Source organism: Hemitrygon akajei, chromosome 18 (assembly GCF_048418815.1).
Source record: "Hemitrygon akajei chromosome 18, sHemAka1.3, whole genome shotgun sequence".
Lineage (NCBI taxonomy): Eukaryota > Metazoa > Chordata > Chondrichthyes > Myliobatiformes > Dasyatidae > Hemitrygon > Hemitrygon akajei.
In genome coordinates, this window is record NC_133141.1 from 23,234,134 (window position 1) to 23,260,706 (window position 26,573).

Genomic DNA, 26,573 nt, shown 5'->3' on the forward strand with positions numbered 1-26,573 from the left:
TCCTGTTAAAATCAGGCCAGGGTTCCAATAGCAGAGGTTTAAGTGAGGCACAGGCCGATAAACGTGTCAACCCTCCTGACATTGGTGCACCCATTGCCCCAAGGTTGTACCTTGGTGTCTCCTACTCAGTGTACAACAGCCAAGTTTCTGTAGCACCCCTAGCAGAAACACTAATAGTTTTCTCCCACGTTGCTTTTGCACAAGTTACATCGTGCTCAGTTCTGGTCGCCTCATTATAGGAAGGATGTGGAAGCTTTAGAGAGGGTGCAGAGGAGATTTACCAGGAAGCTGCCTGGATTAGAAACCATGTCTTATAAGGAAAGGTTGAGCAAGCTAGGGCTTTTCTCTTTGGAGTGACAGAGGACAAGTGGTGACTTGATAAAGGTGTTTAAGATTATGAGGGCATAGATGGAGTGGACGGCCAGCACCTTTTTCTCCCCCTCCCCCAAAGCAGCAATAGCTAATACCAGAGGACATACTTTTAAGGTGAGTGGAAAAAGTTTAGAGAGGGATGTCAGAGGTTTTTTTTTTGACTGAGTGGTTGGTACTTGAAACATGCTGCCAGGGATGGTGGTAGAGGCAGATACATTAGGGACAGTTAAGGGACCCTTAGATAGGCACATAGATGAAAGAAAACTGGAGGGCATCATGAGAGGGAAAAGTTAGATTAGAAGGTACAATATCGTGGGCCGGAAGGCCCATTCTGTGCTGTACTGTTCTAAGTTGTTATACTTAACTTAGTTGTGCCAGCATTCTCTGTAATACTGCAGCCAGGTCAGGAGACAGTTATTAGATGACTCACCTTCTCCACAAATGGTACATTTAAGGCAGTCCTCGTCCGCATTTAAACTGTCTTGATAGGTACCAGTATTGCAGGAATGACAAATTGTTCCACCATACTCTGTGCAGTGTTCTTCAACATATAAACCTAGCCAAGAGTGAGAGTTAACTATTAAGGCACACAAAAAGAACTCAAAACCAAAGAAGCTAGAGGAATAAAAATGAAGACAGGAATGAGAGAGTATATGATGGAGAAAGTCTCTCAAAGCTTTTGCTCTGCCAGCCTGTTCCTCATAAAGAGCACAAAGCAGGAGTCATTTGAGCCTCCGGCAAGAATAGTATCATAAGCTCCAAAGTTTGATATTGATGGCCTGCAATTTGGGCTTGAATTTAGAAGATTCTTTTATTCATTTGTCCATGACATCAATTCACTAAACCTGGGCACCCTTAACATAATAAAGGGAGCTGTTTTCTAGTGCAGGATCAATTGGGAGGCTCTCATATCGCCACTGAATTAGTAAGCCAAAATAGTCAATGGCCAACACCAATGCTTTAGAGCATATATGTCAAACTCAAGGCCCGTGGGCCAAATCCGGCCCGCGGTGGAATTATCTTTGGCCCGCGAGTTAATATCTAATTACTATTAAAGCTGGCCCCAGTAATCGAAGCGCCTATGGCGTATGATATGGCTAATGCTGAGTTTATTCAGGTACCAGGTTTTCAGGGTTTTTAGTGTTTGTTCGGCAGTCTTCTTCATAAGAAATGGAATTTGTAAAGTGAAACACTTTGTAGTTATAGCAGAGACTGAGACACATGAGAGCAGGCTGAAAAAACGGAGGCAACGAAAGCTGCGCTCGCATGCGTCCGACTGATCCGGCCCACATGAAGCTGCATTTTGCTCAATCCGGCCCATGACCTAAAATGAGTTTGACACCCCTGCTTTAGAGTAAATAGAGGTAGTGAATACATGTGGTCAATTTTTGCAACATCCCGAACATCACTGATAAATCAGCCCTCCCTAATCCTGCTCTCAGACTGAGGAACTCCAGCTTCAAAATCCATAAAACATCACTTCTTTGTTTCAAATAGCATGCAGAATTCAGGTTTACCTGGTTCACATTTTGGACAACAGATGTCCTTAAATTCATACTCTGCGATATTGCATGAACTGTTCAGGTGCCTGAACAGAATACTGAAGATTATCTGCAAAGGAAAATAATGAACAATGAAGTTAGATTTAAATTCAGATATTTCAACTGTGCAGTTACCACAAGTGCCAGATACTGGACACTCACCCCTGGCTCACCGGGTTGTCTGCTCACTTTAAGGGTACTCTGTGAAATGATCCTTTCATATCTCACTGTTTAACCCTTCACTCCTCACCCCCCCCCCCCAATAATAATCAAAGCCATGTCCCTTGTATTACATGCACCTGTTTAAAGTGATGGTTCAGAAGAGGTCCAATGTAAATTTCTACACACAATGATCAATATCCCACCCTTTAAATCCTCTAGACAATCCCAGTCTTCTTGCACCTCACAACATTAACAACAACATAGGTTAAGGGTGAAAGGTGAAATATTTAAGGGGAACATGAGAGGGAAATTCTTCACTTGGAGCCTGGTGAGAATGTGCTGCCAGCAGAAGTTGTAGATGGGGGTTCAATTTTAGCATTTAAGATAAATTTGGACAAGAGCATGGATGAGAGAGATATGGAGGGCTATGGTCCAGGTGCATGTCAATGGGACTAGGCAAAATAATAGTTCGGCATGGACTAGATGGACCAAAGGGCCTGTTCCCGTGCTGTAGTGTTCTATGACCCTTAAGAGAGAATTGAAAGGAGACCATTCAGGTCCTCGAACCTGCTCCACCAATCAGTAAGATCACAGCCAATCGTCATTTCAGTGCCACTTTCCCAGCTGGTCTTCAAGCTTAAAACTCTCTGCAGTTCTCAAACCCTCTCAGAATCCAGTATGTTTCCATTCTTCTAAACTCCACTGAGCATTCAGGGTGTGTTCCCAGAAATGAGGGTTAATGGAATCAACTGCCAGAGCTGTATACAAAGAGGCACCTTGGTAGGAACCTGATGCGAACCCCCGTCCAACCCGTTTGCGCCTGCTACTGTGCTCTGCAGTGCTGAGTCATCTCAAGGCTTGTTGTGGACAGACTGCTTGTGAGGACTGCTGATGGGTGGTTGGGGCCAGGGGTGTAGTCACACAGCACTGAGACACGAGGAACAGGGTGAGTGGGGAGATTGCTGGGGACTGGCAACACCAGCTTCCACCACAACCAAGAAGGTGATAAAGGGTCTCAGCCCAAAACATCGACTGTTTACTTGTTTCCGTAGATGCTGCCTAGCCTGCTGAGCTCCTCGGGTATTTTATGTGTGTTGCTGGTGATGAGGGAGATTGTCAACACATGGAACAGATACTGTCAGTCCCCAGCGATGGTCACGCTCGCCGTGCCAATCAGGGTGTAGCTTCAAGCCACACACCTCACTGTTGAGTGAGTACCCCATTTGCCCCTACCCACCCAACACTTGCCCTTATAACAGCCTCTCTGTACTGAGTGCGGACGGGTCTTTTGTGCATTAATTAATAAACATTAAACTACTGTACATTAAATTGAAGCTACTTTTGAATGCCTGTTGCAGTTGCAAAGGGCCACCCAATTCCGGGAACTTTCCCGTTCTTCCCTCTCCCTTTTCGCTATGGATTTACATTTTCGTTTATAAGTACAATATCGGTGAAGTAGAGGCTCTAAGGGTAGTCTAGCTCCCACTGCTAAACAATGGTGTGCGTCTCAAACAGCCTGACAACCAAGTCCAACTCCTGGCCTTCACGTGCGGCATAGTTCTTACGCCCGGCAGAGCTGTTCTCACTGACAGGAGAAAGGGCAAAGGCGGACCACTGGCACCTTAAAACCAGTAATTCCGGGCAGATGGGGCTCGTTAACCACGGATGGTAGCTCATCTAGGAGACGGAAAACTCCGATTTCAAACCTCCGCTGCCTTGCGGCTATACCCGCTCACGGGAAAGGCTTCGGGAGTAAACCCCGAGGAAAAATCCGGAGTCGGAGTCCCGAAGGCGGCTGACTACTGTACCCAGCACCGGCACGGCATCTCCTGTGATGCTGCCGGCACCAAACTGTATCGCCTTTCGTCGTTCCTTTGGACCTATCATCAGCATGGAGAGGGGGGTCCCACTGCATCGGCAACAGACAGATCTCCCCATCAACTCTGCCCGGGCTTGCGCTCTGGAGAGGCCACTCCCAGTGACTACGACCGACGGAAACCACCCGAGAGCAATAGATTTCCGGAACGTTCACATGGGCAGCATGTACGCTGAAAAATCTGAAGGATAACGAGTATGTTTGCCCTGAGTTATACTTTTTCATATAACCCCGTCATCTGCTTTCACCCTGACTCTCTAAATATTCGCCAGCTGATGAGCGTCCGCCAACACACCTGTAACATCACAGTGTTTTAATTTATGTGACTGCATTCTCCAAAAGAACTCGGAAACCCGTGTTCAATTTAGCAAAAAACTGTTGTTGCAATTAAATCTAAACACAAACCGCTGTGTTATGAAACTCTAAAAAAACAACAGACAACGTTAATAAAATAATACAAACCCCCAGGAAAATCATCCGTAACGCAGATACTTTCTTTGCGAACATCCCGGTGTTGAAATGCCCTGAACAGGAAAACAAAATATACTTTATTCGCGTCTTGTTTCGCAAGTGGCTTCTAACGAATCTACCTCCTTTATTGGTGTGTTGGGAAGTGGGCGGAACTTTTCGATTGTCTGTCTGGTCCTTGTTGAGTTTTAATATTCAACTCTGCGGTTTACCTAGAGTGGTTTTTTTTTCCAGATGATAGATTATGTGCTTAGTTTTAAAAATTTAGACAGAACTGATTGATGCAGTACGATTAATACGAATGTAAACATACTGTATCAACAATCTTCTTCTCAGGTAGTCCTTTGCAATTGAGGATCACTTGCTTCCACCCCAGTTTTGTGGGTTTTGAGGTGACTGATGTGGGAACAACACTTTTCCAAAAATGGGGCACGTAGTGGCTTGGTACCATGTGACAATAATATCCCAAACTAATTAAATTAGTAATTAACTGCCCAACTACACTAATCCCTTTTGCCTACATAATGTCCACATTCTTCCATTTCCTGCACAACCATGTGCCAATCTAAGAGCCCCCTGAATACCCCTGTAGTGTTTGGCTTCACTACCACCAAAAGGGGGGTGTCTAGGGAGGGGTAGCACCTCTGGTGAGGGGCCTGCCGTGCCCTTTTTCAGGGCAGCTCGTCCACCTTTGGTCCCCACCTGGCGCTCAGCTTTCACCTGCGGCTCCAAGTAGCTGTAACACGCGCAGCAGCCGCACCCCGGTAAACCGTCTCGGCAGACAGGCCAAACCAGGTGAGGGTAGCCGACGGGTCTTCGACCCTCGGTGAGGTAGGGGATTTGCCTGTCCCAACGTGTGAAGTCTGGCCCTGGCAGATAGAGCGGAGGAGACCGATTAGTGGTTCAACGGTCAAGAAGGCAGGCTAGCAGGCGTTGGTGGAGCGCTAAGAGCACGGCAAGGCACTTAGACGTCCTGGTCATCCACTGCAAGAGGCGGTGATCTCTTTAAACTGTTCCTGAACCTGCTGGTGTGGGTCCTGAGGCTCCTGTACCCCCTTCCTGATGGTTCAAGGAGTAATAACTGTTCCTGAAAAATGGTGGTGTGGGTCCTGAGGCTCCTATACCTCCTTCCTGATGGTTGAGGGTTAATAAATGTCCCTGAACCTGGTGATGTGGGACCTGAGTCTCCTGTGCTTCTTTCCCGAATGTTGAGGGGTAATAACTGTTCCTGAACCTGGTGATGTGGGACCTGAGTCTCCTGTACCTCCTTCCCGATGGTTAAGTGGTAATAAGTTTCTGAACCTGGTGGTGTGGGTCCCTGATGCTCCAGTACCTCCTTCCTGATGGTTGAGGGGTAATAACTGTTCCTGAACCTGGTGGAGTAGATCCTGAAGATCTTCTACCTCCTTCTTGATGGTTGAGGGGTAATAACTGTCCCTGAACCTGGTGGTGTGTGCCCTGAGGGACCTGTACCTCCTTCCTGATTGTTGAAGGAGTAATAACTGTTCCTGACCCTGGTGGTGTGGGTCCTGAGGCTACTATACCTCCTTTCTGATGGCTGAGGGTTAATAAATGTTACTGAATCTGGTGTTGTTGGACCTCAGACTCCTGTACCATCTTCCTGATGGTTGAGGGGTAATAACTGCTCCTGAATCTGGTGGTGTGTGTCCTGAGGCTCCTGTACCTCCATCCTGATGGTTGAGGGGTAATAACAGTTCTGAACCTGGTGGTGTGGGACCTGTGGCTCCTGTTTCTCCTCCCTGATGGTTCAGGTGGCAATAAGGATTCATGAACCTGCTGGTGTGGGTGCGGAGGCTCCTATACCTCCTTCCTGATGGTTGAGGGGGTAATAACAGTTTCTGAACCTGGTAGTGTGGGACCTGAGGCTCCTGTGTCTCCTTCCTGTTTGTTGAGAGGTAATAACTGTTCCTGCACATGGTAGTGTGGGTCCTGAGGCTCCTGAACCTCCATCCTAATTGTTGAGGGGGTAATAATTGTTCCTGTTGCTAGTGGTGTGGGACATGAGGCTCCTGTGCCTCCTTCCTGATGGTTGAGAGGTAATAACTGTTCCTGACCCTGGTGGTGTGGGTCTTGACACTCCTGTATCTCCTTCCTGATGGTTGAGAGGTAATAACTGTTCCTGACCCTGGTGGTGTGGGTCTTGACACTCCTGTATCTCCTTCCTGATGATTGAGGTTTAATAACTGTTCCTGAACCTGGTGGTGTGTGTCCTGAGGCTCCTGTACCTCCATCCTGATTGTTGAGGGGGTAATAAGTGTTCCTCTTCCTGGTGGTGTGGGTCTTGACGCTGCTGTACTTCCTTCCTGATGGTTAAGGAGTAAGAACTGTTCCTGAACCTGGTGTTGTGGGTCCTGAGGCTCCTGTGCCTCCTTCCTGATGGTTGAGGGGTAATAAGTTTCTGAATAAGCTGAGGGAAAATCGCGAAGTAAACTACATAGAAAATTCCCAATTTGTAAATATCTAAAAAAGTGGACATTAGATAGGTCATATTTATCCACTAACTGAGTGAAAGACATTAAACAATTGCCCATAAACAAATCTAAAAAAGTTATTATTCCTTTGGTTTTCCTAATTGAAAAGGTCTGATCGGAAATTGATGGTTTAAAACAATAATTGAGATGGATTTTACTGGAAAGAACAAAATTATTAAAGTCAAAGGATCTACGAAACTGAAAAAAAATTCTTAAAGTATGTTTTATAATAGGCTTAAGGTCTCGACTACCAATCTTAGAAAGCAAAAATGGAAGAGGAACTGCCAGTAAAGAGGCCAAAGAATACCCCTTCACCAAGTTTTTCTCCAAATGCACCCATAAGGGACAGTCATGTATGTCTGAAAAATAAATCCAAAAAGAGATATAATAAATATTAATTGCCCAAAAATACATTCTAAAATTTGGCAAAGCCATACCACCATACTTTTTTAATTTCTGCAGTAAAGATTTACTCAGTCTAGGATTTTTATTATTCCAAATGAAAGATAAAATTTTAGAGTCTATTCTATCAAAGAACAGTTTGGGAACAAAAGAGGGGATTGCTTGGAATACATACAGCATTAATACGACCAATTAATGATAATGTCATAGGAGACCATTTAGATATTGCTTGTTGCCTGTACTCAATTAATGAAAGAAAGTTATATTTCTACAGGTTGTTAAAATATTTGGTAATTTTGATACCAAGATAAGTAAAGTTATTTTTAGCAGTGTTAAAAGGAATTTTTCACAGTGCTCAACAAAAATATATTCCAGTCAAAAGTAAGGACAGTAAGTGTGGGGAGAGCCAGCCTTGGATAACTAAGGAAATAAAAGATAGTATTAAATTAAAAGCTCATGTGAACAAAGTCGCAAAGAAAAGCTTGAGAGTGTAGATATGAAGGAAGAAGATGTGCTGGAGTTTTTGGAAAGCATCAAGTTGGATAAATCACCAGGACCGGATGGGATGTATCCCAGGCTACTGTGGGAAGTGAGGAAGGAGATTGCTGGGCTCTCCCTCAGGCAATGATCTTTGCATCATTATTGAGGACGGGAGAGGTTCCAGAGGATTGGAGGGTTGCAGATGTTGTTCCCTTATTCAAGAAAGGGAGTAGAGAGAGCCCAGGAAATTATAGACCAGTGAGTCTTACTTCAGTGGTTGGTAAGTTGATGGAGAAGATCCTGAGAGGCAGGATTTATGAACATTTGGAAAGGCATAATATGATTAGGAATAGTCAGTATGCCTTTGTCAAAGGCCTTACGAGCCTGACTGAATTTTTTGAGGATGTAACTAAACACACTGATGAAGGTAGAGCCGTAGATGTAGTGTATATGGATGTTAGCAAGGCATTTGATTAGGTACCCCATGCAAGGCTTACTGAGAAAGTAAGGAGGCATGGGATCCAAGGGAACCTTGCTTTGTGGATTCAGAACTGGCTTGCCCACAGAAGGCAAAGAGTGGTTGTAGACAGGTCATATTCTGCATGGAGGCCGGTGACCAGTGGTGTGTCTCAGGGATCTGTTCTGGGACCCCCTACTCTTTGTGATTTTTATAAATGATCTGGATGAGGAAGTGGAGGGATGGGTTAGTAAGTTTGCTGATGACACAAAGGTTGGGGGTGTTGTGGATAGTGTGGAGGGTTGCCAGATGTTAAAACGGGATATTGATAGGATGCAAACCTGGGCTGAGAAGTGACAGATGGAGTTCAACCCAGATAAGTGTGAGGTGGTTAATTTTGGTAGGTCAAATATAATGGCAGAATATAGCATTAATGGTAAGACTCTTGGCAGTGTGGAGGATCAGAGGGATCTTGGGGTCCGAGTCCATAGGACACTCAAAGCTGCTACGCAGGTTGACTCTGTGGTTAAGAAGGCATACGGTGCATTGGCCTCATCAATCATGGGATTGAGTTTAAGAGCTGAGAGGTAATGTTGCAGCTATATAGGACCCTGGTCAGACCCCACTTGGAGTACTGTGCTCAGTTCTGGTCACCTCACTACAGGAAGGATGTGGAAACCATAGAAAGGGTGCAGAGGAGATTTACAAGGATGTTCCCTGGATTGGGGAGCATGCCTTATGCGAACAGGTTGAGTGAACTCGGCCTTTTCTCCTTGGAGCGATGGAGGATGACAGGTGAGCTGATAGAGGTGTACAAGATAATGAGAGGCATTGATCGTGTGGATAGTCAGAGGCTTTTCCCCAGGGCTGAAATGGCTAACATGAGAGGGCACAGTTTTAAGGTGCTTGGAAGTAAGTACAGAGGAGTTATCAGGGGTAAGTTTTTTACGCAGAGAGTGGTGAGTGTGTGGAATGGGCTGCTGCTGGCGACGGTGGTGGAGGCGGAAATGATAGGGTCTTTTAAGAGACTCCTGGATGGATACATGGAGCTTCGGAAAATAGAGGGCTATGGGTAAGCCTAGGTAGTTCTAAGGTAGGGACATGTTCAGCACAGCTTTGTGGGCTGAAGGGCCTGTATTGTGCTGTATGTCTTCTACATTTCTATGTTTAAACTCACCCGGCAGAAGGCAAAGGCAAACCACTGCTGTAACCTGCTGAGTACATGATTTCCCAATATGTCAGAGCAGCACGGAGGGAAATTGCCCGCCAACTGGAAATTCCAGATGCGACCTAACGACGACCACCAAAGACAGCACATTCAAGGCCCCCACCACTCTCTGTGTAAAAAACATACTTTGCACATTTCCTTTCAATTTACCCCATCACCTGAAGTGCATGCCCTCCAGTATTAGACATTTCAACTCTGAACAAACTGTCTCTCCCCTCTCTGTGGCTCTTACATTCTTATAAACCTCCATCAGATCTCCCCTCAGCCTCCCCCCCCCCAGACAAAACAGCTCAAGTTTGGCATATGTCATGAAATTTGTTAACTACATGGCATCAGTACAATAAAATACATGATAAATAAATATAGAAGGAGAAAACCTGAGTTACATTAAGTATAATAATGAGAAGAGGGCATGCCCTGGGTGATGGGGGTCCTTAATGATGGATGCTGCCTTTCTGAGGCATTGCTCCTTAAAGATGTCCTGGATACTACAGAAGCTACTGCCCATGATGGAGCTGACTAAGTTTACAACTCTCTGCAGCTTATTTCAATCCTGTGCAGTAGCCCCTCCACACCAGACAGTGATGTAGCTAGCTAGAATGCTCCCCATGGTACCTCGGTAGAAATTTGCTTTGTGATATACCAAACCTCCTCAAACTCCTAATGAACTATGGTCACTGTCTTGCCTTCTTTATAGCTGCATCGATATGTTGGGTCCAGGTTAGGTCCTCAGAGATATTGACTCTCAGGAATTTGAAATTGCTCACTCACTCCACTTCTGATCCCTCTATGAGGATTGGTGTGTGTTCCCTCACCTTCCCCTTTCTGAAGTCTGCAATTAGTTCTTTGGCCTTATTGACGTTGAGTGCAAGGTTGTTGCTACGACACCACTCAGCTAGCTGATATATCTCGCTCCTGTATGCCCTCTTGTCACTATCTGAAGTTTTTGCCAACAATAGTTGTTTTGTCAAAAAATTTATAGATGGCATTTAAGCTGTACCTAGCCACACAGTCATGGGAGTAGAGAGGGTAGAGCAGTGGGCTAAGTACACATCCCTGAGGTGCATCAATTGTTGTTTGTCAGTGAAGTGGAGATACTATTTCCAATCTGCACAGATTGTGATCTTCTGGTTAGGAAGTCGAGGACCCAGTTGCAGAGGGAGGTACAGAGGCCCAGGTTCAGAGGTATTTTGTTCAGAACTGTGTAGGAATGATTGTATAAAATGTTGAGCTGCAGTCAATGGAACCGTGCTGTCAGATGACCAAGATTGAAACTGCATTTGTTTCTTAGTGAGATCAGTGACGTTCTGTAACATGTGCAAACAGACTGTTGCCAAGGGGATCAGCATCACAGTCATTTATGAGCATGCAATACAAGGCAAAGAAGTAGGAGGCTATTCATTGCCTCTTACCTGCAACACCATTTTCACCACTAACCTCATATCCCTCAATTCCTTTAATCACAAGAAACCTATCCGTCTGCATCTTTCATGTATTTCACATTGCTGCTAATCTCTGCTACAACCCAGTTTGCAAGAACTTCCAGTAGATCAGTTAGAGTATGTTATGGTGAACCTGTTGGATTGTAGCTTTACATAGTAAAATCCAAGAACTCACAGATAAAGACCTTGCTCTTTTTCTGTGTTCTCTGGAGACACACTGTCTAATGGTACAGTATCTTCTATAAACCTACTGACTCTTACAGCTGTCTTGACACCTCTTCTCACCCTGTCACACGTAAATATGCTAATCCCTTCTCTCAGTTCCTCCGTCTCTGCCACATTAGAGGCTTTCCATTCCAGAACATCTGAGATGTCCTCCTTCTTTAAAGATTTGATTCCTCTATATCTGATGGGTGTCGGGTTATAACAGACACCTACCGGGCTTTGGCTGGAGGAAGACCATCAATTGGGGTTGTGCAGGCAGGGAGTGTGGGAGGTGAGGCATCCAGTGAGATATTGATTCTTAAAAAATTAGATTTTCTTTTCTGATCAACGTGCAGTTCTTCATTGGAATGCAAGAAGACTGGTAGCCAACAGACAGGAATTTAAAGCATATGTTTTAGGTTTTGGTGTGATAACTGATTGTATGGGGAGTGATAATTTCCCAGTCTTGTGTATTGTAGGGGACAAGGTTCACTGTCAGAATTTGTGTTCTGGTACTAAATGGTGTTTTAAGAGGGTAAACTGGGGAAAATGTTTTATGATAAGGTCTGGAAACAACAGGAATGCTCCCAGGAGACTGGTAAAAAGCTGTGGTTTTGTCTGTGGTTAAACCTGGGAAGAATCCAACACTGCCAAATAGCTACAGGCTTATTGTTCTCATTTCTTCACTCTGTAAAATGATGTAATAAGGCTGATGTTTGCTTTAGAGAAGAGAGAATTACTTAGTCACTACCAATGTGGGTTTCATAAAGGGAGATCATCATATGATGCCCTTGTAGTAATGGGAAATTATATTTGGAAAGTTTTTACAGTAAAAGAATCAGTAGTTGCAGGGTTTTTGGACATTGAAAAAGCTTATGATATACTATGGAGGGAGGGGCTTTTAATTAAACTTAGGAAGCTTGGTAATGGTAGAAGGTTTTACAACTGGATATTGGCTATTTTGTTTGGCCAGTCCTTTAGAGTGAGGGTGGATGAAGAAGCGTCATCAGTTTTCGGTGGATAATGGACCCCCCAGAGTAGTGCCATTAATCCAAAATTGTTTAATCTGATGATTAATGATATTTTTGATGGTGTTTGCCCTGGGTTTGGTTTGGCTTTATATGCTGATGATGGGACTCTGTTGAAAAGGGCCATATCAGCAATGGAAGAATGGTCTTTGGACTAGGGCTTTAAATTTTCTGTTACTAAGTCAAAACGTATTACACTCACCTTACTCTGCAAAGGGTTTGCTGTTTAGGGTTCCTGTGTTTAAACATTTGGGGCTACGGCTGGATGCAAGACTGACTTGGAGACACATAAAGATTTTGGAGGATAAATAAAAGCAGGTCATTAACTTTATGTGCTGTGTGGCTGGGTATGACTGGAGAGCTTCTAGTGTGTTCTATTGATAACTCATCACACTTAATACACTCCTGTCTGGATTATGGTTGTATGATCCATTGGGAGGCAGCTTATTCAGTTTTATAGAGGCTGGATGTTCTACAGGCCCGTGCACATAGAATCGGTAGTGGACCATTTTGGACCACAGCGAGAGATGCATTGGGGGTTGAATTAGGTGAGATGCCTCTTGACCTGTGGAGAGAAAAAACGAGCCTTGCATTCTAGACTTCTGTAGGTGGGTGTGTCCCATTTGATATATTCAGTTTTAATGGATTGCTGGGAATATACTAGCAGAGTTGGTAAATGTTTTGGGCAGGTAATTAGGGAATATATGCGGGAGTATGGTGTTGGGGATTTGTGGATTAGCCCAAATGTGGCCTGGCCAGGAGCTCCACTCTGGAAATTTCTAGCTATGGGAATAGGTTTGATGTTACTGGGGTATAGACAGGGTCTTGTGGATGGTGAGAGGGTGTCTGGTCATTTACAGCAGCAGTATCTTTTCTTTTTGTCTATTTTCACAGATGGTTCTAAAGACCCAGTTGGTAATTGGGTGGGCTCTGGGATATGTACTCCCTGGTGGGGATCAGGCTGACCAATGGGTTCTCTGTCTATTCCACAGAATTTATGGCCATTATCATTAGTCTGCAATGGGCTGAACAAGTTAAGCCAAACAGAGTTGTGATCGACTCAAATTCTGCCTCACTACTCCAGGGTTTGGAATCGAAGCACTCAAGGTGACCTGATCTGTTGATGAAAGTGTATTATAATACATTGAGTTGGACAATCCACACCAGGGGTGCGTGAAAAGAGCTACTTTTTAATCAGGACAGCAATCAAGATTTTGAAGGCAGTTTCTCTGAGTTGAGGAGTGACCAATCAGCAAGAGAGATTCATTAGAAAGGGGGAACACAAGTAATGCAGGTGCAAGCGGAGTGGCATATTGCTTTTGAGTGTGCCAGACTTTAGAGTGGCCTTGACTCATCAGGCTTGGGCAAGATCTGGCTAGGGTGAGGTAGACTGTCTTGAAAGTAACTCTCTCTCTGTTCTTATTTGTTCATTCCTCCTCTATTAGTGCATAGTATAGTCAGATTGGCTCCAGGGGTAGTATTTTGCACTGCATTTGGGATGTGGATGTCTGGGAGATTTACAGTAGGTAAATCAGTGCATTGGAGGACAGTCAAAAAGTAATGAGGTTTCATAGTAAATGCAAATCCATTATAAAAAGGAAGCAGAATTCAACTCTAGACCACTACTGAAGAATGTACAAAACAGGATAAAGCAGAACAGATACCAAGAGCTGAATGAATGGGACATCGGGGCAAAAAGGGTGTACTGGAAGAGAAAATCAAAGAAAAACAAGATAAATACAGGATGGGTAAGAATTATAAAAGGAAAGACTGGGCTCTTTTAGAGATCAAAACTGCAAAGTGAATGTAAAGATCTGAATGAACACTTTACACGTCTTCATGGAAAAGGAGGAAGAATGTGAAATACTGCAAGAGAGAGAAAAAAGTCATATGGCCCAGCATCTTCCCAGATAAAATCCTTTCCAGCCTTTTAAGGAAACCAGTATTTTCCAATCACAAACAAGAGAAAATCTGAAGGTGCTGGAAATCCAAAGCAACACACACAAAATGCTGGAGGAACCCTGCAGGCCAGGCTGCATCTATGGGGGAAAAAAGTACAGTCAATGTTTCAGGCTGAGACCCTTCAGCGGGACTGGCAAAGGGTCTTGGCCCAAAATGGCAACTGTACTTTTTTTCCATAGATGCTACCTGGCCTGCTGAGTTCCTCCAGCATTTTGTGTGTTTTGCCAACATTTTCCATTGCTCATTGCTCCAAGTGTGGTATCAGAGGATTACAAGTTGCTAAATTGGTGCTGTTGTTTAAAAAGAGAGAAAGAGATAGATCAAGAAACTACAGGGAAGATGTCAGTAGTGGGGAAATTGTAGGGAAAATTCAAGGGATGATAACCACACAGACATCACGGATTTGTTAAGGAAAGGTCATACCTGCCTAATTGAATGAGGAGATAACTCAGGGTTCAGGTTAGCACATCTGGTGTAAACAACAGATTATAGCAAGCCTTTTGATTAAGCACCCACATGGCAGATTACCCATGTGATCCAATGGAAAGTTGAATTTTTATTGTCTCAGGCTACATCCACACTGGACCGGAAAAATTTGTAACCAAAGCTTTTTCTCTTCGTTTTGACCCTCCATCCACACTGAAATGGTGTTTTTCTCCCCCGAAAACGGAACTTTTCTAAAACGCCCTCCAGAGTGTGTAAATTTGAAAATGCTGCTTGGGCAAGACGGCAATGAGACTGAAGCCAGAAGAGTTAGAAATGTACTCAACTTTGACTCATAACTTACTGAATAAATAAGTATACTCACTTTGCCGTTTTCTGTCCTTGCTCGTATGAAGGTGGTTTACCTATTTATGCAAGTACTTCTCTGACAATAGATGTGTAACAGCCTAATGTAACATTGTATGGAAATACAAGATAACACTGATGCAGACATGCTTCTGAGGCCTGCACTACATGTTTGGGGTCGAATCTCGCCGTGAGTATATTTCTAACTCTTCTGGTTTCAGTCTCATTGCCGTCGGTTCTGAAATTGTTAGATTGCGTTCAAGAAAACAATGAACTGCCGCCATCTGTTCCGGCACGTCATGACAGCGTTTCTAGAAATCTCCGGTTACCCTGTCCACACTGCTCCGGCCAAGTGGCATTTTCAGATTTACACACTCTGGAGGGCATTTTAGAAAAGCTCTGTTTTCGGGGGAGGAAAACACCGTTTCAGTGTGGACGTAGGGTTAAAATGAAGAGAAAAAGCTTTGGTTAGGGATTTATCCGGTCTAGTGTGGACGTAGCCTCAGTGGGAGAAAGCAAAGGGTGGTGGTCAGAGTTTTAGTAACTGTAGGCAAGTATGCTGTTGAATGCCTTGGAGCTCAGTCCCTTGCTTTTCATGGTAAACATCTGTGACTTGAACTTAAATCTAGGGCTGTGGTTGTGAAATTTGTCAGTGGTACCAAAACCGGTAGTGTGGTTGATAACGAGGAAGAAACTTGTGAGCTGCAGAAAGAATCTATGAATAGATTTTGTGAGCATACGAGTGACAGATGAAATTCATTCTGGGGAAGTACTACACTTAGAGAACAAATATAGTTAAGGAATGCATAATGCACAATGAGTGTAGAATGTAAGGGTCTTGCAGTTCATGTTTACAGACTTCTGTTATATAGAGAAGGCCTATGGAATATCTGCCCTGGCATAGGATAGAAAGCAGGGAGAATTGTACAATACACTATTTTGGTCACAGTTAGAGTATAGTATAGTTCTGGTCAAGAGTAACAAGATGAGCAAGGGTGCATAGGATATTGCCAACACATAGAATTGTAGTCATAAGACCGTAAGATATGGAGCAGAATTAGGCCATTTGGCCCATTGAGTCTGCTCTGTCATTTCATCACGGCTGATCCAATTTTCCTTTTGGCCCCAATCTCTTGCCTTCTCCCCATATCCCTTCATGCCCTGGCCAATCCAAAATCTATCAACCCCTGTCTTAAATGTGGCAAAGAATTCTACAGATTCACCACTCTCTGGCTAAATAAATTCCTCCTCAGGAGAAGAGTCTACCTTGGCTGGGCATTTTGTTCTGCAACAAAATTCTGAGAATGGAGGTGTATAAAATGACAAGGTAGACATTAAGGATGTGCCTCTCTCTCCTTTCAAAGGTCAGTAATGAAGGGACATAAATTTAAATGGTACAAAAACTAGAGGGGAGATGAGTATTTTGTTTTTGCTCAATGAGTAGTGAAGTTCTAGAATTCGCTGCCTGAAAGAGTTGTGGGGGTGCAGAAACCCTCATTGTATTTTAGAAATACTCGGGTCTAGCTATAACCTGTAGGACTAAGGGTTGAGAGCTGAGAATTGGAATTAAAATCCACTTTTTTCTAACATGAACACAATGGGCTGAATGCCCCCTTTTTGAGCTGTTCATCTATGATTCTGCCTTCATAAATTTGAAGAATTAATTCATCAAGCTGTGATTATTGCACATTGCCACTGGGTGGCAGTACAGCAATAAAATCCCTAATACAACGCAGCAGAACACATCGGTACATCAGGTGGTTAGGTAGAGTTGCATTGCAATCAGAAGGAAGGAAATGATGTAATGACATTACACTGCCTTCCTCTATGGTGAAGGTCAATATATCAAAGATCAACGCTCAGACCTCTTGTGAGGTGGATGATTTGGATGAAATTGTATCTGTCAGGTCTGCAGACAACAGAAAAATTAGCAGAGTTGTGGAAGGTTGTGAGAGGATTCATTAGGATATACCGCAGTTGGAAATGTGGGCAGATGGACTTTAAACTGAACAAGTGTGAGGAGTTGCACTTTGGGTGGTCAAATCTATAAGTATACAGTATATGGCAGGACTTTAAGGAAAATTGATGTACATAGAGACCTTGGGCTGCAAGCCCAGAGTTCTCTGAAAGTGGCAATACAAGGGTATAGGGTGATAAAGAAGTTGCAAGGCATGCCTGTCTTCATCAGTTAAGGCATTGAGTATGAAAGCTGGGAAGTCGTGCTGTGGCTAGCCAAATGTACAGTTCTGATAATTACTTTACAAGGAGGAGGTGGGGGCTTTGGAAAAGGTGCAAAAGATGTTTACCAGGATGTTGCCTGGATTAAAGGGTATTAACTATAAGGAAAGTTGTACAAACTTGGGTTGTTTTTCCTGGAGGTTGAGGAGCAACCTGATAGAAATTTATAAAAATTGAGTCTCAGACAAGTTAGTTTTTTTTTCCATCGTAGAGATGTCAAATATGTAAAGGGCTTTAAGAGTAAGGGGAAAGAGTTTAAAGGATATTTGCATGGTAATCTTTTTCTCTACAGTAGTAGGTGCCTGGAACACATTACCAGTGGAAGCAGATACAATAGTAACATTTAAAAGACATTTAGACAGGCACATAAACTGGCAGGGAATGGAAGGAAATACCTGCAGCACACACAAAATGCTGGAGGAACTCAGCAGGCCAGGCAGCATCAATGGAAAAGAGTAAATGGTCAATGTTTCAGGCCAAGACCCTTCATTGGGACTGGAGAAAATAGATGAGAAGTCAGAGTAAGAAGGTGGGGGAGGGGAGGAAAAATACAAACTAGTAGGTAATCAGTGAAGGGGGGGGAATGAAGTAAAAAGCTGGGAAATCGATTGGTGAAAGAGATACAGGGCTGGAGAATGGGGAATCTGATCGGAGACAGTAGAAGACCATGGAAGAAAGGGAAGGGAGAGGAGCACCAGAAGGGGGTGATGGGCAGGTAAAGTGAGAGAGGGAAATGGGAATGGAGAATGGTGAAGAGGGGTGGGGGGGGGGGGCATTACCAGAAGTTCGAGAAATCAATGTTCATGCCATCAGGTTGGAGACTACCCATACGGAATACAAGGTGCTGTTCCTCCAACTTGAGTGTGCCCTCATTGCAGGAGTAGAGGAGGCCACGGACTGACATGTCGGAATGGAAAGTGGAATTAAAATGGGTGGCCACTGGGAGATCCTGCTTTTTCTGGCAGACAAAGCGTAGATGCTTGGCGAAGCAATCTCCCAATTTATGTCGAGTCTCACTGATATACAGGAGGCCACACTGGGAGCACCAGATACAGTATTGCACTTGGAAGGGAACACAAAGCATAGTTGGGAAAACCACTGCCTCACAGATCCAATGACACAGGTTCATTCCTGACCTCTGTTGTTTATGGAAAGCTTGTACATCTTCCCTGTGGCTGTGTAGGTTTCCTCTGGGTACCCCAGTTTCCTCCCATACCCCAAAGCCATGTCAGTAGATTAATCTGCTATTAATTAACCCTTAGTGTATAGTAGAATCTGGGAGAACTGATGGGAAAGTACAGTCATCAGGTTACAGGGAAAATTATTTGGGGTGGAAGGGGGAATGGGATTGCTGTGGGCCAGAATAGATTCTGGATTAAAATGGTCTTGATGAAGGGTCTTGGCCTGAAACATTGACTGTTTACTTAACATAGATGCTGGCTGAACTGCTGAATTCCTCCAGCATTTTATATGTTGCTCTAGGCTGAAAGGGCCTCCTATGTTGAATCTATAGTAATCCATAAGATACCGAACAACAAAACCTTGGAGTTCATCCTCACAGATCCCAGAAAGAGAGCAGGACAGGATAAGGCGATTAAGATACACAAAATACTTGAGGTTATTGTCTGAAGCTTAAAATATAAGAACAGGAAGGGATCAAGCTGGAAATGTATTAGACCTCAGCTAGAGGACCATTCAGTTTTAGTAACTACAAGATCCTGTAGGATATGATGGCTCTTGAAACTTCTAAGAATGTTGCCAAGTCTAGAGAATCTTAGTTTTCAGGGGGAGAAAAAGGCTAAACTGAGACTAGTTTCATTCCAATAGAGGAGTGTGGAGGAAGATCTTAGTTCAAGTTTGTAAAATTATAAGCAGTCCTAAAAGGGTGAACAGGAAGGACTCGACCCTAAACATGAGGTCGCTAACCAGAGGATGTAGATTATGGTCAATTGTTGTTGAGTGCCATCGAGTTGTAACCAGAGGATGTAGATTATGGTTAATTGGTGAAAGGTTAATCAGGAATCAAGGAAAGTGTTCATTTTTCACTCATTCGTGGAGGTAAGGGATGTAGGTTTTATCCTTACCTATCTTTCTAATGGGCTGGAATTGAGCCACAATTGGTTGTGCAAGAGCATCACCCAGGAATTTAATAATTGGCAACAAAACTGAACTTCCTATTCAGGGAAGATTACAAAAGCCATAATACAACAGCTGAACCCTGTGTATTTAAGACTGTCTTGGGGATCAATCTACCAACAATCTGGAATACAGTGTGGGGTTATGCATTTCGTTAGGAAGAATAAAGGTACAAACTATTTTCTAAGTGGGGAAAAAATTCAAAAATTGGGAGTGCAAAGGGACTTGGGAGTCTTAGTTCTGGATTCCCTTAAGAGTTACATGCAGGTGGAGTTGGCAGTAAGTAAGGTAAATGTAACATTAGCATTCATTCAAGTGGACTAAAATAAAAGCAAAGTGGTCTTGTTGAGGCTTTAAAAGCCATTGGTCAGACTGTGTTTGGAATACGGTGAGGAATTTTGGGCCCTGTATCTAAGAATGTACTGGCCCTGGGGAGGGTCCAGAGGAAGAATGTTTCACAAGAATAATCCCAGGAATGAAAGGAGCAGCCTGTTGTGATTCTGGGCCTATCCTTGATGGAGTTCAGAAGGATGCAGAGAGATCTCATTAAGACTTGCCAGATACTGAAAGGCCTGGATAGAAGAGTGGATGTGGAGAGGATGTTTCCATTATTTGGGGGGTGGGGGTGGGGGGAGAGTCTATGTCCAAGGGCACAGCCTCAGCATAAAGGAATCCCCCCTTTAAAACTGAGATGAGGGGTAATTTAAGCCAGTGGGTAGTGAATCTGTGGAAATCATTGCCACATAGGTCTGCAGAGACCAAGTCATTGGGTGTATTTGAGGCAGAGATCAATTGGTTCTTGATTGGTAAAGGGATTAAGTGTTACAAGGAGAAGCTAGGAGAGTGGGGTTGGGGAAAAATAATCAGTGATGATTGAATAACTGAGTAAACCTGATGGGTTGAATGGCCCAAGTATGCTCCTGTATCTTATGGCATTATGGAAATGAATACTGGTAACTGACTCAGTCACCTCCGTGCAGTGACTGTACTTTAAAGATACTACAAGCTGTCTCTACAGCTTCTTCTTTGATCTTAAACTAAGGTCCTACCAGCCCCCTCCTTTTTGTTTGGTATATTGTCAACCTTACATTTACGACTTCAAGGGGTAAATATACTAGTCAATTCTACATATCTAACTGTCCAACTTTACTTCCACCCTCCACTTCTGGGGTATCTCCTTTGATTGTACCACCTTCATTGTTGTAGTTTCCTGAGGTAACTGGCCCAGAGTCATTACAAAATGTCGATCTATTTGATGTTCAAATATATAACAAATAAAAATCTTTTAAAGGAGAAATTTAGTTTCTGTAAGATTAGTGAAAAGATTTTATGATTTGAGGTTTAACACTTTCAGAGAGGAGAATTATGGATTTGATGGAACCAGTGATATTTATGTATTGACTTGTAAATCTTGTTGACAGCCAGAGAATTCAGAGAAGGTAAGAGACAATTAAACGTTTTTACAAATTTACATTTCCTCCTCTTGTATCTCTTTCTTCTTGCAAGCCTATACATTTACAGTGCCCACTTATTTTTCTCTCAGCCTGCTGGGTTATTATGTTTTGGTCAGGTTCTGGGATCGTGGGAACAAAGCATCAACTATAGAGCCGTGCATCCCTGTAAGCATGGGCAATTAGTTATGCTCTTTCTGAAGAGACAATCATAGGGTAGGAACTTCCACATTCAGAAGTTCCTACGAGAACTGTAATCTATAGGGCTATAGCACAAGAGCTGAAAAGTGGGATTAATACCTAGGGCCCTACACTCAAATCTGATGAGAAGAAACATACATACCTACTGTGTACTGCCCACTGTGCAGTGAGTGTGACCGGTATTCAGCAAAGATTGGCAAAATTACTTGGGCACGGTTATGGAAAGAGAAAGTGGGGAAAAATAGGGTAAACTTTGCATGGGTACATCAAAAGTTGTTCTTTCAAGTCCTCAAAGAGTTGCAGAAGCTTTCTCTGGCTCAATGCTTTAAAAAAAAAATCTGTTCTACTCCTTGCCGGTAGCAGTCCTCACTGAGCATAAATAATCCAAAATTCACAAGAACAGTCAGTCCTGAGCATTCTGCTAGTTTGATAAACAGATGTAAATTACAGCCAAGTTTGTGTTCCACTCAGTTAGTGATAAAAACAAGAGCAAATTATGCATCACTCTCAAGTTCATTGACTTTCTATGCTCCCTCAACCTCTCCATGTAAATTGTGTGCTCCCGTGGCTCGGTACCAATAACCAGAGTACTAAATAATTGGTCGTGTGGAAAACTTGACAGTCAATGTATCATTAGTCCAGCTACAACAGGACAAATGTGGATAAAATGGGGTAGACCTGAACTGGAATATCAATGTGATAAGTGTCTCAAGTGAGAAGGAATAGGAATGAGAAGGCCCTTGGAAACGGCTTAACTCCTTATCAAACATTGAAACAACAGCAGAAACTGGGATTACATAGACCCAAGGATCAACACTTGCAAGGGGAGGTCACAGGCTTGGAAGGAAACTGCAAAACCGACCACTGTGTGTGTCTGGATGGGTAGCATACTGCACAGAGTGTAAATGCTTGTGTGTTGTCTTTGCAATTAAGAGCTTTTATCAGTTATCAGTAGTATCACTGAAACAAGAGTGAACTTGGCACACCTGCCACATATGGCTGGACCACATATAACATTGTCCAAAACTTTCTAATTTTTCCAGAATCATTCTGGAGATCACAGATAATCTCTGCTTCAAGCTGCAGACCATCTTAAGCCCAACAAAAAGAATGTTTTGTTATTTTGAAGGGGCCATATAAATGCAAGTTGCTGTTGCATAAATTTTTTATATCACAGTGCAACAGATAGAATACTGATGATTACAATTCTAGATGCCACTGTCATTCCATACATCTCCTGTGTTTAGGAACTCATCAAAAAAAGTGATAAAGTTTTGCTTCGTTAATGTTTAGCATTTCCAGAATTGATTATGCAATCACCTAAAGCCAAAATATAATATCTTTTACTTCAGTTTATTGCTAACAAAGATCAAATTCTCATTATGTTTTGTCTTTTTTTAAAAACTGTTTTCAACACCCTTGGCTGTGGAAATCACACTGCACTCAAAGCTGGGTAAAGCAGTCACTTGTGCTTTCAAGATACCATACAAAGTCAAAGGATAACACTGCATATACAGCTTTAACTGGAGCTAGGTTACAAAAGAAGCCACATCTTTAAAAATGACTGACAAGCACACAGTGAGCAAAATGAAGGCCAGATATCAGGCATCGTGACTGGCAGGTGAGAGAGATTCAGATGCCTTGTATAATGTCCAGGTCTGGATGTGTTAAGAGTTCTCCGTCCCAAAGTGCAAAGGCTGGAACAAGTGGTGTTCTGAACTCTGTCGTTATTGTGTCAACAACAGCAGGTTTCTCAATGTCTATTAAACTCAGCTTCTTGGCCTCACAGTCCAGGAGAAAGCCAACACAATCAGGCTTTCCAAAGAAGTTGACTGGTATCATCTCATTAGAGGACATTGAATACCACTTCTTTTGGAGATAAGCATAGACCCAGGAGCAGTTATTGGCACCAATACATTCTTCACGGGACATGTTAATCTCTGCCACACCAATTCGGAACTCTTGTGAATGTTTCACTGTTACCTCCCAGTAATGCCTCCCAGATGACAGAGGCGTATCAGCCAACACCACAGCCCAGTCTGTGAAGCGCTCTGGGTTCCTTGGCACTTTGGTTGGGTCAATACCTATCATGCGATAGATGACACCCGTCTCTTTCTTGAACAGGTCCAAGCAACTGTGGGCAGTCTTCTCATCCAGTTTGAAATTTAAATCTGTAAACGTGAAAATAACATTACATACTGCTCTCCCCCCTCCAAAAAAAAATCACTGCTTGGGGTACTTCCCCGGTTAGTCCATGCAAATCAATTCTTTTTAAATACAAGGATTTGTCACCAAAGTTCTGTTCTCAGCTTTAATAATAGGGTATAGTGTGAGGAGGACATAGGTTCAAACTATAGGGGGACTGAACAAGAACATGGAATAGCTCTGATGTAGAAGGGGAAATGCTAGAGAAACACAAGTTGCAGTTTGGGATTAAAGTTTGGCTGGATGGCAGACAGGGAGAGAGAATCCTGATTACACTCTATCATCATCCCACATGTTGAACCAATGGATCAAGTCATAGCTCTACAGTCCTACTCCATCTAGTTGAGGCTATGGGGGAGGGGCAAGAGTGGTGCTGGTGGTGGCAATTAAATAACTAACAGGAGGAAGGAGCTCCAAGAACTCATCTTCAATAGGGTCCATCATTGCCAAAACAAGGCTGAAGCATTCGACCAGATGTGCCAAGTAGACAATCCATCTCAGCTTCTTCCTGAGATCCCATCACATAAACCCGTCTCCCCTCAACTTACTTCACTCCATGTGATATCAGGAAACAGCTGAAAGCAAAGACTGAAGACCTGTGCGCCAGAACTAGCTGTGTCGTAAATGCCAGTGTTGTAACAACGTGTAAAATTGTTTGTGTTCACAAAATGGACAAATCCAATCAAGCCACCTATTGCCTAATTACTCCACTCTCCCATCAGCTAACTAGTAGAAAATGATGTTGGCAATGCTCTCAAGTGGTAATTACTCACCAATAATTTGCTCACTAATGCCCTGTTTGGGGATTGTCACAATCTTAATCCACACATAGACTAAAGGCCTGAATTCTAGTGAAGAAGTGAGAATAACTGCCCATGATACCAAGGCAATATTTGAACAAGTCTGGTGTCAAGATGCCCTGGGAAAACTAGGCATCAAGAGAACATGCTAACAGCTGGAGTCTTTCCTTGTCTAAAGGAAGAAAGAGGCTGTGGTTCCTTGGGGATGTGTCCTGGGCCCAACCATTTTCAGCTGCTCCATCAGTGACCTTCCTTCCAGCATAAGGTGTGGTAGGAATTATCGCCGATGATTGCACACTTCAATTCCATTTACAACTCCTCAACAATGAACTAGTCCGTGACTGCTTGTGGCAACATTCAGACGTGGGTTGATAAGCAGCAAGTAGAATTCATGCCATAAAAGTGCCTCTGATATGACAGAACTACTCTTGATATTACCATTGCCAGCTTAACATTGTTAACATTCTGGGAGGTTCACCATTGATCAGAAGATCAACTGGACCAGCTAAATAGATACTATGGGGATAAGATCAGAGGTTGGGGATCCTGTGCTCCTGATGCCCTAAAGCCTTTCTGCTAAGCACAATGTGATAAAATTTCCTCACTTGAGTGCAACTCCAACAACACAAGAAGTTTGACACCACCCCTGACAAAACGGTTGCTCGATTGCTACTTCATCAAATGTATTAAATGCAATTTAAAATCCAATGACAATGAAGGAACAGTGATAGATTGCCAAATCAGGATTGAGTGTGACCTGGAGGGGAATCTGCAGTTGGTGGTGTTCCCATGCACTTTACCTTGTCCTCGGTGGATGTACATTGAGGTGTTGAGGGGTAACTTGAGTGAGTTACAGCAGCGCATACTGTAGACGGTGCACACTGCAGTTACATTATGCAAATTGGGAATAAGCTAATGTAAAGAATCTGGAGAATATTACTCCTCCTGTACTTTTTAATTAAACTCTTCCTGACCGAACATGAGCTTGGGAGCGGTAGAGAAATGTACATGCTAAATTTAGGGTGACATACAGTGAAAAGTATGCCAAACACAGCCTGCTGTCCCAGCTGCAGCCCTTCAACTTGGCTCAGGTCAGCCTGGGCCAACTGCTCTTAGTACATGAAGTCCAAGCCATAGATCAACATACACAGCTGCTTCCAGTTCACATGGAACATGAGCTAAAAAAAAAAGACACAGCCCATTGACAGCTCTATAGAAAGTTGTGTTAATGGACAAGGGAGGGGAGGTGGCATGGTGAGAGGCTGACAACACCTTGCTAGCGCAAAGGATCTCTAGCTATGGTTTCAGGAGATGCAACAGTGAAATGGAGGATTACTGCCACTGGCTCCCAATGCTGAAACAAGCAGAATTAAACTGATCTTTCCTACAAATGGTGGCCTACATTTTCTTTGTCTACATGTGTGGTAACTTCAGCTGAAGCTGCAGTGGAGTACTGGGGAGCTCTGGACCCAATAGTCCACTTTATAGGCATACAGTAGTGGTCACTAACCTTTTTAAGTCCAAGATCCCCTACCTCGGCCTTAGTGAAAGGCAAGATCGACCCCAGATCGTTTAGTTACACACATGCGCACCGGGGCAGAAAAGACCAGAAGTAAAACCCCGCAACCCGGAAGTAGAAATAATGTATAAACACCTGGGGTACCCACCCTTTTGCACCACGGACCGGTTTAATATTGACAATATTCTTGTGGACCGGGGGGGGGGGGGGGGGGGGGGGGGTGTTAAACACGACCGGAATGCACTGATACTCAAAGCAGGTTCCTTATGTCCAGTCTATTCCACAATTTAGTTTTTGCGGCTCTCAGCACTTAGCTTCTGTCCCACTTGCTCACGTTTTTTCCGCTCAAAAAACTCAACGGGTTTGTCTTTAAGTGCAGGGTGCTTGGACTCAGGGTACCAAAGCAGTTTTGAGGGCTTCATTGCCTCATTAGACAGCCTCCTGGCCCGAACTCCAGCCTCCCGCCAGCTGCGGCTGGTCGTGGGTCGGGTGAGAGGACAAGGTCAGGGCCGGAGGTCCCCATGCCAGGGCCACGGCGGTCGCAATCCGGACAGAGCGACCGACCCAGCAAGGAGTGCGACAGGGCACGCACCCGCCCCTCTTGTAGGTCAGTTGAATCTATCTATCGGCCGACAAAAGTTTGTCTCAAGGGATGACTTTCAGTAGATCGCAGCGAGGTAGCTGCTCTGCTACTTATGAAATGCTGAGCCCGAATTAGGTTGTCTGTGAATATTTTAGCACCGGGTTCCCCACGAACATTCGGTGTGCTAAACAGGTTTAGAGGCAGCGCCCATCTGTCCGCGCTCCAGGCCGGTAGCAATGGCACTTCCTGCCGGCTGCCCGAGGCCATCCAGTGATCCCTGGCTCGAGGGGATCACTGCGTTTAGGCGACTGATGACCTCACGTGGGTTCAAGTTCAACAGTGGCCGTGACAGGGAATGAGGAAAGGTGCAGCTGACTCGTATCGTTTCCTCGCGGCCCGGTGGTTGGGGACCACTGAAGTACACTGTGTACTGCGTGGCGGGGGAGCTACACGCATGTGCACTGGCCAGAAAGAACGGAACTAAAACCCCACAACCCGGAAACAATCTCTCAACAGTATTAGTGTGTTTAATTTTCT

The 26,573-nt window shown here is 43.8% G+C and overlaps 1 protein-coding gene across 1 annotated transcript in view; it reads right to left on the minus strand.

Moving 5' to 3' along the window:
• Nucleotides 1–26,573, minus strand: part of LOC140741194 (uncharacterized) — a 43,675-nt gene that overhangs the window by 16,206 nt on the left and 896 nt on the right. Inside the window, exons 2-4 of the mRNA XM_073071088.1 lie at nt 4,414–4,475; nt 1,890–1,983; nt 803–928 (exon numbers count right to left, since the gene is read on the minus strand). Of these exons, the coding sequence (XP_072927189.1) occupies nt 803–928; nt 1,890–1,983; nt 4,414–4,475 (282 nt within the window). The remainder of the gene's footprint in view (nt 1–802; nt 929–1,889; nt 1,984–4,413; nt 4,476–26,573) is intronic.